Genomic DNA, 16,911 nt, shown 5'->3' on the forward strand with positions numbered 1-16,911 from the left:
ATTCGTAGAAACTCCATTCACAAAGAAAAGACGACAGCGACAGGGACTTGTCCGATGCCAGTGCCATTGACGCGTTTCGCCAAACAAATGTGTGGCCATCACCCGTCGTGGCGCAGTTTTCTGCTGTCTTTTCTTTCTTTTCCTTTCTTTCTTTCTTCATTTTCTTTTTTACTGCTTTTTTGCAGTGTGGCACATTTTATTATCTTGTAACGTTAGCCATTGAAAAAAGTTCTTGAAGACTGCTTTTGAATATACTTTCAATCTTACTTTATTTTTTGCTAGTTGCTAACGTGGATAAACACTTCGCCGCCGCGAAGTATGTTCGCCAAGCACCCTCGAGGACGAGTGCGCTACGCACTCGTTGTCCCTAAGCGTTCCCGTGCGGCAGACGGCGAATGACACTGGCGGCTAAACGCGCTCGCCAAAGCGCACTTAACCCTTTACTGCACCTTGTTGCATTTGCGCAACATTCCGATGAACGGTGTTAAACCCAGAAGCAAAGTCTTTTTAAAGCTGCCTGTACGCGTTGTTGCATTTCCGCAACATTCGTCTAAAAAACGGGCCCCTTTGTGCTGCCATCTGTGCTCATCCTTCACACATTCTACCAAAACAAGCGTGGTGGAGGCTGCGCGCTCCCACGAGCAGTGATATGGTTAAGTTTTGCCCCTTGTAGATGGATTTCTCCATAAGCCAAAGCCCCCCAAAAATACTTACGCTAAGCTCCACATCCTCCTGACTCTGTAAATTAAAAAAAAAAACATTCCTATCTCGAAATATTTTGTTCCCGGCGACCGAACCTTGCTATGTTGCGCAAATGCAACAGCGTGTACATGGTTTATTTTCTTTGGAAAAGTGAAATGGCTTCTAAACGCATTGATGGCTCAGCAATTCCTCCTGATAGTGAAGGCAGCGACCATTCCTGGAGTGACGACAACCACGAGTGTCAATTCGTTTGGATTCAATATGCGTGCAAAATCTGTTCTGGTCGATTTTTTTTTTTCAAAAGGATGCGGTGCACCTGCACGCTGCCGTGTCGCGTCGTCACGGGCAAAGCCTGACGTCTGTGCTTCTATGTGCTAAATTTTGACAATAACGCGAGAACACTGCATTGTTTCCTGGCTGCACGGGAATCTGCACCACGTACTGCACGAAGTGTAGGAACCACCTGTGGTGCACAAGCAAGTACAATTGCTTCTTTTTGTTTCACACTAAATCATAGGTGCACCAATGATTATCACGTGCAAATAAACATCCGAGTATGAATCGCACTACGTCTGTCTTTCACCTTCAACTACTTCTTTACTTGCACGTTGTTGCAAATGTGCAACACACGCTTTTTCTGCACATTCAAACAAGAGAAATTCGCTAAAGTTAGTTTCCATGGCAGTACTGCTACTGTTATTCTTGTCACAACTCCATCAAAAATATTTTGAGGAAACAAAAAATTGTGAAGCAAAGGGTTAAGCTTGCCCGCATGACCCGTGGGGCAGGAGTGAAAGTGAATCGAAGCTTCCTTCAAGCTGTTGTTTGAATTATAAAAATTTGCCCGGTTCGTTATTGCGTTGTTGGCGGCAAGGAAATAGTGGAGCGGGAATGTGCCGTCACGCACCCGTCCTTAGCAACGACACACAAGCGGTGATCGAGCTGCCATTTGGCGAAACGGTTGTGCCAGGTTGTACTTTCAAAGGAAATGTTTGTTACGGCCTAGTTAATAGAACGTTAGGCCGTTTTACTTGGATTCAGTGCTTCGATCGCACAATGGGCAAATATTTTAATTTGATATTAAGGGTTGAACTATTCCGAAGTGAGCAGCAACATCCAGTAGCCACAGTGAGGAATGGCAGAGCTTGTTTGGACGGGAAGCTCCTGTTTAAAAACATCCAGACGGTCTTTACAAGATTTTATTCCTCCAATTCTTTCTTCATTTCGCAGTTAGTCGCGCTTCCATCGTAGGGTCCCCTTGATGTGCCAGTAAATTGTTTGCACGGCCTTTAGTTTCAAGGTTCGCGACCTTTACAAATCGCCAATCCGAAAAAGGCGATAAAAATGTCGGCAGCAACTTTTACGCACCTAGGCGAGTAGATAAATGCCACACTGTTACATCTTTAGTTCGTGAGCGGCGCCCTTAGTAGTCAAGAACTAGCCACAGCATTATCGGAGTGATTGTAGCCTTGGCAACAGCTGAGAGGACATAGCGCGCTGGCAACGCATCCATGTTTCCGCAGAATCGTTGGCACGGCGTTTCGCAGTTGACGTATGCGCCGTCCGTCATGGCTTCTCAAGGCAAGCTGTACACGCTGTGCGGTTTTACCGAGGAACTGGACTGGAGACCTTTGCATTTCGTCGAGCCTGTTCCTGCTCACAGAATATGTGGCGCATGTGGTGTGCTGCCCAGAAAGACCGCTTTTCTGCCCTGTCGAGACGTGCTGTGCAAACGCTGCTACGAGCAGTGCGTACTCGACGACGGACACGCCTGTCTACTCGACGGTGACCAGTTTCTTCCAGAGGACGCTGAGTGGAGAGACTTTCCGTTGGAGAACCTGCTGAGGCGCAAGGTAAGCGAGCACGAGTGAACGAATTCGTGTGTCAGTGTTATCCAGGACATTTTAGCAAAATGCATCGGAAGTATTTAGAAAGTGAAATGGGCATGCTATGTTATAAATAGGGGTCATTTGTTGTTAGAGCGGATAAATGACGTGTAAGCTAGATGAAAGCAAATATGGAAATATTACATAGGCGAGAAACCATAAGGAGAACCAAATAGTTTTACACTCTTGTCTGTATGTATATTATTCGACTTTTATATCGCTATAATTCTAAGTTTTGCCTTCTACTGACTGAAAGCTATGGGAACTCGTGCGCAATCAGATATGCTGAAGGTATCAAGCAGCGAATATGCGGCAGCGCTATTGATTTAGGAACTGCCCTTCTATTCGCGGATGCTTACTCGCGTCCGTTAGTGCGGCATAGGGTGAATTACTATCGTTTTCATCGTCTACATTAATGCAGGCATGTTACAGTTTTCTTATGCTCTTTCTCGTCTGTCTTGTTCTCCGACCTTTCATCTGAAACTGGCCTTTCAAGGGGAAATAGGCTATGTTGCGTGTGTTAATCAACAGACATACTGATTTGCAAAGTGGACTGAAATATTTACTGTTATTCTCTAATAAGCCATATACAAGTACAGTGCTCAACATTTCAAGAGCGATGCAAGGAGCGTGCGGCTGTCGGCTTCTCTGGCTTTTCTCCCTCTGCGTTCGACTCGCAATGCCTTCCAAATCAGTATCGCGGAGAATACCTCTTCCGTCCTATACTTAATCGTGAGCAGAAGCTTTGATAACGAAGCGCTCAATGACATGCGTGTGCGTCTACAAGTTTATCGCGGAACGCGAGTGTTATTAATGTTCGTCCACGTTAACGACACGGCAACTCACCGCAACCTGTTTGCGGCGAACCGGCCGGCTTCACTCGCCAATCGGGAATTCTCCGTGCCGCACCGAGGTTGACTCCAGGAACCAATTTTGTGATTTGCAGAAGTCACGCAGTGATGTGGCCAATTGGTAGCAGAGGCGTGGTCGCAATGGCTACGCTCTGGCGTCGCCGGCAGCCGCACTACCGCTGACCACCCGCCGTGGTTGCTTAGTGGCTTTGCTGCAGTGGTGGCTGCGTTTCAATTGGAGCAAGTGCACATTAACGGTACCAAGGCCTTCTAAATTATTCTCCGTACTGGTTGCTTTCATCTGTCCAGAGAGCTAGTTGGAGACGCCAAGCGTGTGCCGATACCACTATCGCGACGTCTTTTCTCGAGAAAGATATCTGGACCATTTCTCTCGAAGTGGTCCTGTCCACCTTTGGCAGCAGGGTCAGCCTGGACGCTGCCTTCTATTCCGCAGTGGGAAGGTAACCAGGGCAGCGCAGCAATGTGATGAAGTTATCAAGTTTTAATGATTGGGTGCCTCATCTCCATTACGAGGTGTTTCTGCATGCGTGGCGAATACAGGGACCGCAGGGCCGCTCCTGAGTCGGCCAACGTTGCCGTAGATTTAATCTGGCTGCTCTATGACGCAAATAAAAGCGTCCCGCATTGTGCCTGGTTCAGTGGCTGTAGCTAAAGGGCGGTGACTGATAGTGGGATAATTTGGTAACACACGAGGGGAATTCGCGCACCAATGGGAGATGATGTAGGCGTAACGGAGCCATTAATGCAAATATGACGGTGAGCCGTGTAGCTGATGTTACCGATCTCTATATCAAATGTGTCGCCGATGGAGCAGGAGTATTTATCTCGCTCTTGAACCCCAGCACGAAAGTGACAGTGGACCTCGAAGGACTTTTACACGTTGGTTCCGTCGGCATAGAAGGGCTTTGATAATTCAGCGGGAACAAGCTCGGCACCACAGGACAGCTGTCTGAAGCAAGCTGATAACCCGGTGATAACCAGCTGATAACCAGCAAAGCGCATGTGTAGTCGAAGAAACTCCTGTTGCAGAAGCACTGGAACCGATAAGCGCCTACTTTCAGCAATTATTATTATTTGTTTTGAACACATATACACATATACACAGGTATTAGGAAAGGGTAAGTGAGGAGCAGGCTGGCAACTGCCACCGGAAGGGGCACAACGCCTGCCTACTCTTCTGAAGGGAGGTGACAGCAACACAGAAATAGAAGATAGGAAGGAGGGGAGGAAAAATGAAAGAGGAAAGGAGAGCAACAGGACACTGCAACAGGACAAATCTAAAGACTAAAGTAGAACTCTGCAGCCGGAATTAAAGTGACGCCGCGTCCAACAGCCTCCACAATTATGAACCACATCCATGGCTAGTTCGCTGTGCGGCTAATTCCTGCAATTGAAGTGTTTTTCGGCAGGCCAGTGCACACTCTCAGGACTTTTGCTTGCGCCCCAGTGAGCGCCTTTATGTCGGTTCAGGCAATGCCTTGTAGCACAGCTAGGCTGTATCGCAGGAAACCTTCACAGAGAGCCATGTACATGCGTGGCAGAGAATTTACAGAGTTGCCCCCAGCGTTGCGTGATAGGATGCGGAATGTGCTCACGTATCACCCAATTTTTGATCTCAGCATTCGAATATGCGGTGTGCACGTTAATAGCCTGTCGATTGTCACGCCCAGAAATTTGAGAGGTACTGCATCGGACAGCGCAAGACATCATGCCTAGTGGAAGCAACGGCGGCCCACTTTTCTGGTGGCATATTTAGACGTTGCGCGAATAGCAATGTTTTAATGGAATTGATAGCTTTCTGCAAACTTGCTCGTAGGACGCATCTGTTGCGACCACAGCACCATATGCAGATGTCATCTGCATATAGAGACGTTTCAACCGCCGTGAGAATGCACTTCTCCAGTCTCATTTGACAGACATTAGATAACATCGAATTTGAAACACGATGCTGGGAAGCTCCTCGATGCAGTGTGTGCGGAGCTGTATCACGAGAGGATATCGACACGGACCAAGCACAGACTTTCAGCAAAAATTTTTTTGAGTCAGAGGCATTATTCAAAGGAGTTCACCGCTCCTGTGCAATGAAATAACAACCTAAAAGAAAGCCATTGAAATCAGATGAACATACCGTTGTTGCTTCATTGCGAATGTCGAGTAGACTCCTTACATTTACGCCTCTGACCGAAATGAAATTCTGTTCAACGTTTGGGCTTGTCCGTGTCGGTATACTGTCGTCGCCGGTATTTATTTTAACAGAACACACTGTGCACTGATTATGATGTTCATAGCGGCGACGTGTATAAGGGATGTATTTAAGCACCCATGCGACCATCGGATCGAGCAATGCTTTATATTTTCAAATTTGACAGCATGGTTATCGGTAACGCCTTTCCCCGTTGTCTTATCATTTCGGTATGTGAAACCATCCAGCAAAAAGAAAAAGGCATAGGTTGCGGGCCATCACGCGCAGAAAAGCACAAGAGACCAGCGCATGGATGTTATCGCACAACTTGAGGAAAGTGTTCAGCCGGCATAATGAGAATTTCCTTTTCAGTGGCACTTGCAAGCTGTGTACCATGTGCAATCGAATGAAGTCATACGATCGGACCTAGTGCACCACCAATTGTAAAACAAAGTTTACAGACCGTACGCGCAATGTAATTTCACAGATACCGCATAGCTGTGCTTAGTTATCTATAAGACAAACGGAACAGTGTTCCAATGATCGCGTAGGTCAGTTCTGCAATATCGTGAAGAATGGTCATCAGACGTATTTAGCGAGCCCATTAGAATAAGTGCGCATGCACTCCCATGGTTTAGGAGGCGATATTTTCAGGGAAACTCAAAACTAAAGAGAGATAAAAAATGCAGACATTATTTATAATTGAAACGTTGACTGTAGCTGCGAAAGTATGATGTCTTTGGTGGAACCAGAAAAAGAAATATACTTTTTTGCTTCATGAAGAATGACTGCCATGTAGATGCTTTTGTATACGCAGCTAAATAGAGGGATGGATTTATATAAAGGCTAGAGTTGTTCAAATGACAATTCCATTGACATCCCGCTTCTGTTCTGGGGTATTTGTCTATCTGTGCGGCCTTGCGTCAGTAGCGCTGTTTGAGTATAATTCTTTGAAATAAAATATTTATTCCGTGCACACTGGTAACTTCATAGTTTACACATCTCTCTACATAAGCATTTTCCGCAAAAAAGCGTTTCTTCTCAAGACACTTCTCACCCCAGCCGAGTTCGAGGAGCGCATACGTAACTATACCAAACCGCTCCTTGTCGTTAAGCGGCTGAGAAGCCGGAGGGTTTCAGTGCCCTACCGGTACGAAAACGGATTGCTGAACGTGAACGCAACGCCACCCAATCGGAGCAAACAAGTTACCTCAACGTACTAAGATATTTCACCTTCAACAACCACTATCCTTCGCAATGCAAATACCACCAGTTTGCACACATGATACAAGGGGCGTCGGCGTTTCGCTCCTCAAAATTCACACGATTAGTGATAATCCTACTTTAAGCCAAACAGCAATAGTTCCTGTAATGTCGCACTCAAATGAGCTTGTCGCTGCCGCCTTTCTTTTTTCTTCTGAATAGCTTCTGTCTGCACTATGGTCAACATCTTAAAATAACATTATTTAGTGCCCGTGTGACAGGAAGCTCGAAGGCATAAAATAAGATAGAATATGTTAAAATGGAAAATAATACGAAGATTCTATGCAAAATTGCTTAAACACTTCTTTTTTTTCCATTTCAGATTAAATGTTGGAATGAAGAACGCGGCTGCGACGTGGTTTTGCCTGCATCAGAGTTGAACAAGCATTTTTGCAATTACTGTGAGCACCACTCTACGTCGTGCCGTAAATGTTCAGAGCTCGTGCTGCGTAGTGATGTGTCCGCGCATTTACAGAGCAAATGCCGAGACTATGCGGTGTCTCCGACATCCGGTGCTGTAGAAAAGTCGCACATTGACGAAAAAGCAGTGATGATGGCTCTGAATGAAAGCTTAGACGTCGGAGTAGTTGAAATAAAGCACAGGCTAGACGAAGTTATTAGTGGTCACATTGTCCAAAATGACCGGCTAAATGAGATTTCACATTGCATGAACACGGTCAAAGAAGCACTGCTACAAAGGCCAAGAGTCAGTACTACGTTGGATCACCTTACTTCACAATCAACAGCTACGTTATCTTCAGTTAGAGAAGTCGAGGAAAGATTGATTGACCACAGCGAAGAGACACGTGTGCTTGCAGGAACCTTAACGGATTCAATAAAAGAGCTGAAGGAAGTGTTGCAGGACACCACAAGGACATCCTCCCTGAATTGCGTAGGTAGTGTTGCTGGTATTGGTGGAGCGAAGTACCCTGAGAAGAATGGACAGGGCACATTGAATAAAGAACTGGCCTTACACACAATAAGCATTAAGCGGTATGAGTATTTTGTTAAGGGATACGAAGCAATGAAAAACAGCGCAAAAGCTAAAGGCTTTCATCGTTGCTCGGAAGAAACAATATACTTATCTGGCTATCACGTGTCGCCAGGAGTGTACTTCAAAGAAGCGGGAGATCAGGTGTTTCTGTATCCTTGGTTTGAGCTGCACAAGGGTGTGATCGACGAATTTCTTCAGTGGCCTTTCAATCAGGACATTCGGGTGACCGTGAAACATCCATGCCAAAGCGAACAGTGCCAGAAGGTGTGGAACACTAGCGGTGAAATTGAGTTCTGTGGAAGACCCGGAGAAACAGACAACAATGGCTTTTACCCCCAATGTGTTTCATTTAGCCTAATTTATCTTGAACGTGAAGGGTACGTCAGGGAGGACAAGCTTCACGTAGTGTGGGAGCTTCTTCCGAAGCCCGTAGCAGAATAAATTAGAATTTTACGTATTTAATTGAGTTCAACATGTTGGATATTTGCTGTTAAATATATATATATATATATATATATATATATATATATATATATATATATATATAACAGCAAATATCCAACATGATGAATTCTTGGTATTTCTCTCTGTCTGCGAGTCACCTACACAGGAACTGTTCTCAAAGGACCATTCTCCTTTGGTTCTTTGGAAAGTTTATAAACTCACAAAAGCGATGTCGGGGAAAGTACACATTGAAAAATTATTGAAAAAAGAACGAAGCTTTATTTTCCTTTCAACGTAGGCATCTGGAAGACCGAAATTTGTTTCCAGGAAATAAAACGGCATGCGTACTCAATTAAATACGTAAACTTCTAATTTATTCTGCTACGGGCTTCGGAAGAAGCTCCCACACTACGTGAAGCTTGTCCTCCCTGACGTACCCTTCACGTTCAAGATAAATTAGGCTAAATGAAACACATTGGGGGTAAAAGCCATTGTTGTCTGTTTCTCCGGGTCTTCCACAGAACTCAATTTCACCGCTAGTGTTCCACACCTTCTGGCACTGTTCGCTTTGGCATGGATGTTTCATGGTCACCCGAATGTCCTGATTGAAAGGCCACTGAAGAAATTCGTCGATCACACCCTTGTGCAGCTCAAACCAAGGATACAGAAACACCTGATCTCCCGCTTCTTTGAAGTACACTCCTGGCGACACGTGATAGCCAGATAGGTATATTGTTTCTTCCGAGCAACGATGAAAGCCTTTAGCTTTTGCGCTGTTTTTCATTGCTTCGTATCCCTTAACAAAATACTCATATCGCTTAATGCTTATTGTGTGTAAGGCCAGTTCTTTATTCAATGTGCCCTGTCCATTCTTCTCAGGGTACTTCGCTCCACCAATACCAGCAACACTACCTACGCAATTCAGGGAGGATGTCCTTGTGGTGTCCTGCAACACTTCCTTCAGCTCTTTTATTGAATCCGTTAAGGTTCCTGCAAGCACACGTGTCTCTTCGCTGTGGTCAATCAATCTTTCCTCGACTTCTCTAACTGAAGATAACGTAGCTGTTGATTGTGAAGTAAGGTGATCCAACGTAGTACTGACTCTTGGCCTTTGTAGCAGTGCTTCTTTGACCGTGTTCATGCAATGTGAAATCTCATTTAGCCGGTCATTTTGGACAATGTGACCACTAATAACTTCGTCTAGCCTGTGCTTTATTTCAACTACTCCGACGTCTAAGCTTTCATTCAGAGCCATCATCACTGCTTTTTCGTCAATGTGCGACTTTTCTACAGCACCGGACGTCGGAGACACCGCATAGTCTCGGCATTTGCTCTGTAAATGCGCGGACACATCACTACGCAGCACGAGCTCTGAACATTTAGGGCACGACGTAGAGTGGTGCTCACAGTAATTGCAAAAATGCTTGTTCAACTCTGATGCAGGCAAAACCACGTCGCAGCCGCGTTCTTCATTCCAACATTTGATCTGAAATGGAAAAAAAAAGAAGTGTTTAAGCAATTTTGCATAGAATCTTCGTATTATTTTCCATTTTAACATATTCTATCTTATGTTATGCCTTCGAGCTTCCTGTCACACGGGCACTAAATAATGTTGTTTTAAGATGTTGACCATAGTGCAGACAGAAGCTATTCAGAAGAAAAAAGAAAGGCGGCAGCGACAAGCTCATTTGAGTGCGACATTACAGGAACTATTGCTGTTTGGCTTAAAGTAGGATTATCACTAATCGTGTGAATTTTGAGGAGCGAAACGCCGACACCCCTTGTATCATGTGTGCAAACTGGTGGTATTTGCATTGCGAAGGATAGTGGTTGTTGAAGGTGAAATATTTGCTGTTATATATATAAATATATATATATATATATATATATATATATATATATATATGTAAATGTTCTTCCGGTTTGGCTAATTCATATATATATATCGATCAGCCAAACCGCACAAACGTTATAGTCGATGCCTTCAGGGCTGACACAAACAGCTTGCATTTCTGACGAAACAATCCGTGCATGCTAACTCAATTCCTATCGCATAGACTTGTTTAACTTACATGTAGGTCGTTTTATTTTCCAATGTTCATTTACGGCACACCTACAAAGGGGAGTCATCTTAAAAACATAGTCATTGTCTTAGCTGCGCCATTATTTGACAAAAATTACCTTTGGCTGATAGGACAATTCTATCCTTCAACTAAGCTACTCGCCGAGGTGGACTTGACTTCTTCGAGCGATAAGATGCGTGTTTGATTAACCGTTTCACTAATTACGTATCTCGCTAGATTATGTACAGCACATCTTACAACTTGCGAATTATAGCTATTTCTAATTAGAGGTATTATAGCGGTCGCATCCACGAATTCTGTGGACGACACCGGTTTTAGCGTACCTGCCATCAACTTTGCGATAAAATTTGGTTTTTAAAAGGACGTCTAGAAGGCATAGTTGATGCATATATCACATGATTTAGGATCGCAAAAAAAGACGCGGCCCTAAAGAAAGCGTCGGCAGCGGACAAGGGCTACTGTCAACTTTTTTATTTGACATCGTGGTCATGAAATATGCAACCACGATCAAAAATATGCGGCGCACCCCTCCGGGCGGATGAGCGGCTGCAAGGCCACACCACGGCGCTGCTGTTCCCATCGGGCGCCTGCTTTGAGAGTACATCGAATAACGACAAACTTCGCCCTCACTCTCGTACGACCGCTTCACCCGCTTGATAAAGTTCAATTGCGGCATTCACCTGTTACACAACTGACGGTTAATTAGAAAAAGGGCTCGTCAGTGCGCGCTTGCATTCCTCCCCGCACTGGCGCATAGGAGTAGCACGCAGAGAGCAACCACTTTGTTGGTGTGAACATCCGTCCTCTCTAATGTACCGTTTTCGTTTAAAGCGAAACGAAATGAAATGCGACCCTCACTACTAGGATGACATTGCAGAAACCGTCGTAACCTGCTAGCCGTACCCGAAAGCATTCCGCCGCCGCGGCGCCAAGGACTTCGGAAGCACGGCATACGCAACGCCTGTAATAGAAACAAGCGCTTATTGACATGCCGAAAACACACATGCCTCTCACGACGTTGGATTGAGGGTGGGGTGTGTTCGGTTAAAGGTGGATTACTTTGGATTGGGGATGCATTTGGTTGCATTGAAGTGGATTAAGTCGGATCACAGTAAATTGTCGTGCCTTAGGTATATTTCATAGATTGCAGTGTAATAAGAGAGAATTGGGTAGCATTTGGGCGAATTAAGGTAGTTGACGTTGGATTGAGGCTGGATAACGTTACATCAAGGGTGGACCTTGGTGGAATATGTTGGATTAAGAGTAGATTACATTGAATCGACGGCGAATTTCATTGCAATGAGGTGTATTCTGGTCGGTTGCGGCGGATAAGGAGTGAATTAGGTTGTAATAGGGCGGATTGAAGTGGATTAGGCTTGATTACGCTCTATTGCACTGTTGCCTTCACATATCGAGCCATAGAACCGTAGGTGTCCTCTTTCTTATGCAAAAGTTAGATCTTGAATTTTCTGGAGAAAAAACTGTACTACCAACCAGCGAATCAATCAGGTGATAGAGAAATGTGCGGAATGTAACCAACCCTTATATATAGCTTTCATTGATTACGAGAAAGCGTTTGATTCTGTCGAAACCTCAGCAGTCATGGACACGTTATGGAATCAGGGTGTAAACGAGCCGTATGTAAAAATACTTAAAGATATATATAGCGGTTCCACAGTCACCGTAGTCCTCCATAAAGAAAGCAACAAAATCCCAATAAAGAAAGGCGTCAGGCAGGGAGATTCGTGTTTCACGTATTCACAGCGTCTTTACAGGAGGTATTCAGAGACCTGGATTTGGAAGAACTGGGGATAAAAGTTAATGGAGAATTCCTTAGTAACTTGCGATTTGCTGATGATATTGCCATGCGTAGTAACTCAAGGGACCAATTGCAAAGTGTGCTCACTGACCTGGGGAGGCAAAGCAGAAGAGTTGGTCTAAAAATTAATCTGCAGAAAACTAAAGTAATGTTTAACAGTCTCGGAAAATAGATAGATAGATAGATAGATAGATAGATAGATAGATAGATAGATAGATAGATAGATAGATAGATAGATAGATAGATAGATAGATAGATGGATGGATAGATAGATAGATAGATAGATAGATAGATGGATGGATGGATGGATGGATGGATGGATGGATGGATGGATGGATGGATGGATGGATGGATGGATGGATGGATGGATGGATGGATGGATGGATGGATGGATGGATGGATGGATGGATGGATGGATGGATGGATGGATGGATGGATGGATGGATGGATGGATGGATGGATGGATGGATGGATGGATGGATGGATGGATGGATGGATGGATGGATGGATGGATGGATGGATGGATGGATGGATGGATGGATGGATGGATGGATGGATGGATGGATGGATGGATGGATGGATGGATGGATGGATGGATGGATGGATGGATGGATGGATGGATGGATGGATAGATAGATAGATAGATAGATAGATAGATAGATAGATAGATAGATAGATAGATAGATAGATAGATAGATAGATAGATAGATAGATAGATAGATAGATAGATAGATAGATAGATAGATAGATAGATAGATAGATAGATAGATAGATAGATAGATAGATAGATAGATAGATAGATAGATAGATAGATAGATAGATAGATAGATAGATAGATAGATAGATAGATAGATAGATAGATAGATAGATAGATAGATAGATAGATAGATAGATAGATAGATAGATAGATAGATAGATAGATAGATAGATAGATAGATAGATAGATAGATAGATAGATAGATAGATAGATAGATAGATAGATAGATAGATAGATAGATAGATAGATAGATAGATAGATAGATAGATAGATAGATAGATAGATAGATAGATAGATAGATAGATAGATAGATAGATAGATAGATAGATAGATAGATAGATAGATAGATAGATAGATAGATAGATAGATAGATAGATAGATAGATAGATAGATAGATAGATAGATAGATAGATAGATAGATAGATAGATAGATAGATAGATAGATAGATAGATAGATAGATAGATAGATAGATAGATAGATAGATAGATAGATAGATAGATAGATAGATAGATAGATAGATAGATAGATAGATAGATAGATAGATAGATAGATAGATAGATAGATAGATAGATAGATAGATAGATAGATAGATAGATAGATAGATAGATAGATAGATAGATAGATAGATAGATAGATAGATAGATAGATAGATAGATAGATAGATAGATAGATAGATAGATAGATAGATAGATAGATAGATAGATGGGTCGGTCACAACTTTGTTTTACGTTGTTGCACTCCCACAGCATGCGTTTAGGTGTGTCTGGTCCTTCCTGGCACAATTTTCACATGTCGTCCAGATGCTTATCTCTGAAGATACGTTTCAGATGGAATGGATTAGGGAAGGTGTTCGTCTGGAGTTGTCGCCAGGCGACGGCCTGCCTCCTGTTCAATTTGGGACTCCGTGCTGGGTAGATCCTTCTGGCGTTCAAATATGCACTGGTTATGTCGTTGTATCTGGTGAGCCTGTCCCGTTCTCCTCCAGAAGCGTTCGCTATCGTGCGAGAGGCGTAGGCCTGTTCGGCGCGTCGAGTCATGTCTCACGCCGTCCGGTGCGCCGTCTCGTTTTGGTTCGGGAGCGCGTCGCCTTCCGTGGTGACGTGCGCGGGGAACGATATGACCGTCGAGCTCGCGGTTTTAGATCTGCCCGCTTTGGCCAGAATGGACAGGGCTTCCTTTGAAATTCGACCTTTGGCATAATTATTTACTGCCGTTTGCGAGTCACTTAGTACGACTTCGCATTCCTGTTCTGTGAGGGCCAGCGCAATCGCTACTTTCTCCGCTGTTTCCGAGTGTTTGGTGTACACACTGCATGTGGTCCTGATTTTTGACTCTGCGTCTATGACTACGGCGGTGTATTTTTGGCCGTTCGCATATTCCGCTGCGTCGACAAAGAGCGCGTTTCTCTCCCTGCGGAATGAACGGAGCAGACCCTCGGTTCTTGCCTTTCTTCTACCGCGGTTGTAATCGGGGTGCACGTTTCTTGGGATCTTTGCCACCGTAATGGTATCTCTGATTTTTAGGGGATTTGCATTTTCTGGCCGTGCTGGTCGTGGTACGTTATGCCGAGCGTGTTCATAATGTACCTTCCCGTCGTGGTGTTCGAAAGGCGTTCGAGCTCCGAGATGCGTTGTGCTTCGGCTATTTCTTCTAGAGTGTTGTATATGCCCAGCTGAGCCAGGAGCTTGGTGCTCGTCGATTCCGGGAGGCCCAGGGCTGTCTTGTACGTTTTCCTTATGAGCGTGTTGATCTTGCTCTTTTCCGCGACGTGCCAGCTGTGGTATGCGGCTACCTAGGCGATGTTGCTGACAACGAATGACTGAATCAGTCGAATGACGTTTTCTTCCTTCATGCCCGCGTCTCTATTGGTTATTCTCTTCATGAGTCTCGTGGCGCTGGTGACTTTGCCTACTATCTTCCTCACGGTTTCGCCGTTTGCTCCGTTGGCCTCAATGATTATTCCGAGGATTTTGATCTTGTTTACTTTGGGGATGGCGTTTCCGTCTTGGGTGTACAGGCCGATTTCCTCGTACTCCAGGGGTCATGCGTAGCTCTTTGGTGGCATGCCTCTGCGCGTGGGCCGGTAAACGAGTAGTTCGGACTTGCTCGGGGCGCATCTGAGGCCCGTTCCTTGGAGGTACTCTTCGACTTTGTGAATGGCCATTTGTAGTGCGTGTTCAATTTGCCCGTCACTGCCGCGGTCCGCCCAAATCGTTATATCGTCTGCGTGTATAGCGTGGTCGATTCCTTCGATTTCCCGTAGTTTGCTGGGGAGACCCATCATGACTAAGTTGAAAAGGAGCGGATATATAACTGAACCCTGGGGGGTACCTGCACTTCCCTGGGTTCGTTCTTCGGACTCGAGGTCGCCAACCGTCAGGGTGGCTTTGGGATCGTTCAGAAAGTCCCTGACGTAGTTGTAGGCCCTTTCCCCAAGGTTCAGATTAGGCACCTGTTTAAGGATCGACTCGTGAGCGATGTTGTCGAATGCTTTCTCCAGGTCTAGTCCTAGGATGGCTCTGGTGTTTCTTGTCTTGTCGTCAAAGATCTGGTTCTTTAGTTGTAACATGACGTCCTGCGTGGACAGGCGGGATCGGAAGCCTATCAAGGGGTGGGGGGTAGGCTTCCGTTTCTTCTAGATGGCTGTTGATACGGTTCAGGAAGGCGTGTTACAAGACCTTACCCACGCACGACGTGAGATAGATTGGGCGTAGTTTCTCCTAACTCAATGGCTTTCCCTGCTTGGGTATGAGGATAGCCTTGGACCTCCTCCACTGCTCCGGGATGCGGCCTTCTCTCCAGCTCTTGTTCATATAGCCCGTGAGTTTGATGACAGTAACGTCCAGGTTTTTGAGCGTTTTCTTGTTAACCCTGTCCGGTCATGGGGCTGACTCGCCATTGAGTCATTGAAGTGCCGTTCTCATTTCCACCTCAATGAAGATTTCATCGAACTTGGTACTAGGACTGCCAGTCTACCGGCCATGCTCGACCATCGGTCGTTGCGGGAGGTACTTGTCGCAGGGTTTCATGATGATTTGCATCTCGCTCGCCGCCCCTTTTTCTTTGTGCAGAAGTCTCTGCATGTCGGCTCTTTGCTTGTATTTGCATTGGGTTTCGCCCAACAGGTGCCTCAGCAGTCGCCACTTACTTCAGTTGTGGAGTTGGCCATCCGGGGCGTTGCAGACTTCGTCCCACTGTTGCTTGCTCAAAGTTTTACAGTGCCTTTCGATTTGTTTGTTTAGGTCGGCTATCTTTTTTCTCAGCTTTCGATTGAGCCGCTGGCCTTGCCATCGGGTTTGTATAGATTTCTTGGCTTCCCAGAGGTGGGCGAGGCGACTGTCCATCTTCTCCGTCAGGAAATCGGAAGTGATGGTTTGCGTGACGTTCCCGAGATCCCTGGTCAGGTGCGCGATCCATCTGTCAATATCACCGATTGGCTCGTCATCTTGCCTGATATTCCGGTGTTTGCGGAACTTGTCCCAGTCTGTCCATTTGAAGCTTTTACTGGGAGGGTGGTTCCCGCTCGGGGGATCGTGATCTCGATGATCATCTGCTCGCTACCTAGGTCTTCTAGGGTGTCACTCCAGGTAGCCCTCTCGATGTTTTTGATCATTGTTAAGTCCGGTGTGGTATGTCTTGCAACCGAATTGCCCATACGTATTAGGGCGCTGGAATCTGTGATGGAGGGTGTATTCCAAGTCTTGCGAGTCCTGCCATAACTGTTTGCCCTTGGTTGTGCTGTGGCCGTATCCCCAGGCATGGCACGGCGCGCTGAAGTCCCCACCCACTATTAGCGGGTTCAGGCGGGCGAGCTCGGGTGCCTTTTTGAGCAGAAACAGAAAACGCTGCCGTCTTTTGGATGGGTTACTGTATATGTTCAGTATAAAGATGCTATTCTGTTGCGTTC

General features: G+C 45.2%; 1 protein-coding gene across 3 annotated transcripts in view; it reads left to right on the plus strand.

Moving 5' to 3' along the window:
- Positions 1-2,123: 2,123 nt before the first annotated feature.
- LOC139050481 (TNF receptor-associated factor 6-B-like) overlaps positions 2,124-16,911 on the plus strand; it is a 43,209-nt gene continuing 28,421 nt past the window's right edge. The window contains exons 1-2 of one of the 3 annotated variants that reach the window (XM_070526912.1): positions 2,124-2,555; positions 7,228-8,363. In XM_070526912.1, the coding sequence (XP_070383013.1) occupies positions 2,214-2,555; positions 7,228-8,340 (1,455 nt within the window). In that variant the 5' untranslated portion in view covers positions 2,124-2,213 and the 3' untranslated portion in view covers positions 8,341-8,363. Of the gene's footprint in view, positions 2,556-7,227; positions 8,364-16,911 lie in introns of those variants that run through there. The other 2 variants (XM_070526911.1, XM_070526913.1) reach the window with 2 other exon arrangements.

This window comes from Dermacentor albipictus, chromosome 10, assembly GCF_038994185.2.
Source record: "Dermacentor albipictus isolate Rhodes 1998 colony chromosome 10, USDA_Dalb.pri_finalv2, whole genome shotgun sequence".
Lineage (NCBI taxonomy): Eukaryota > Metazoa > Arthropoda > Arachnida > Ixodida > Ixodidae > Dermacentor > Dermacentor albipictus.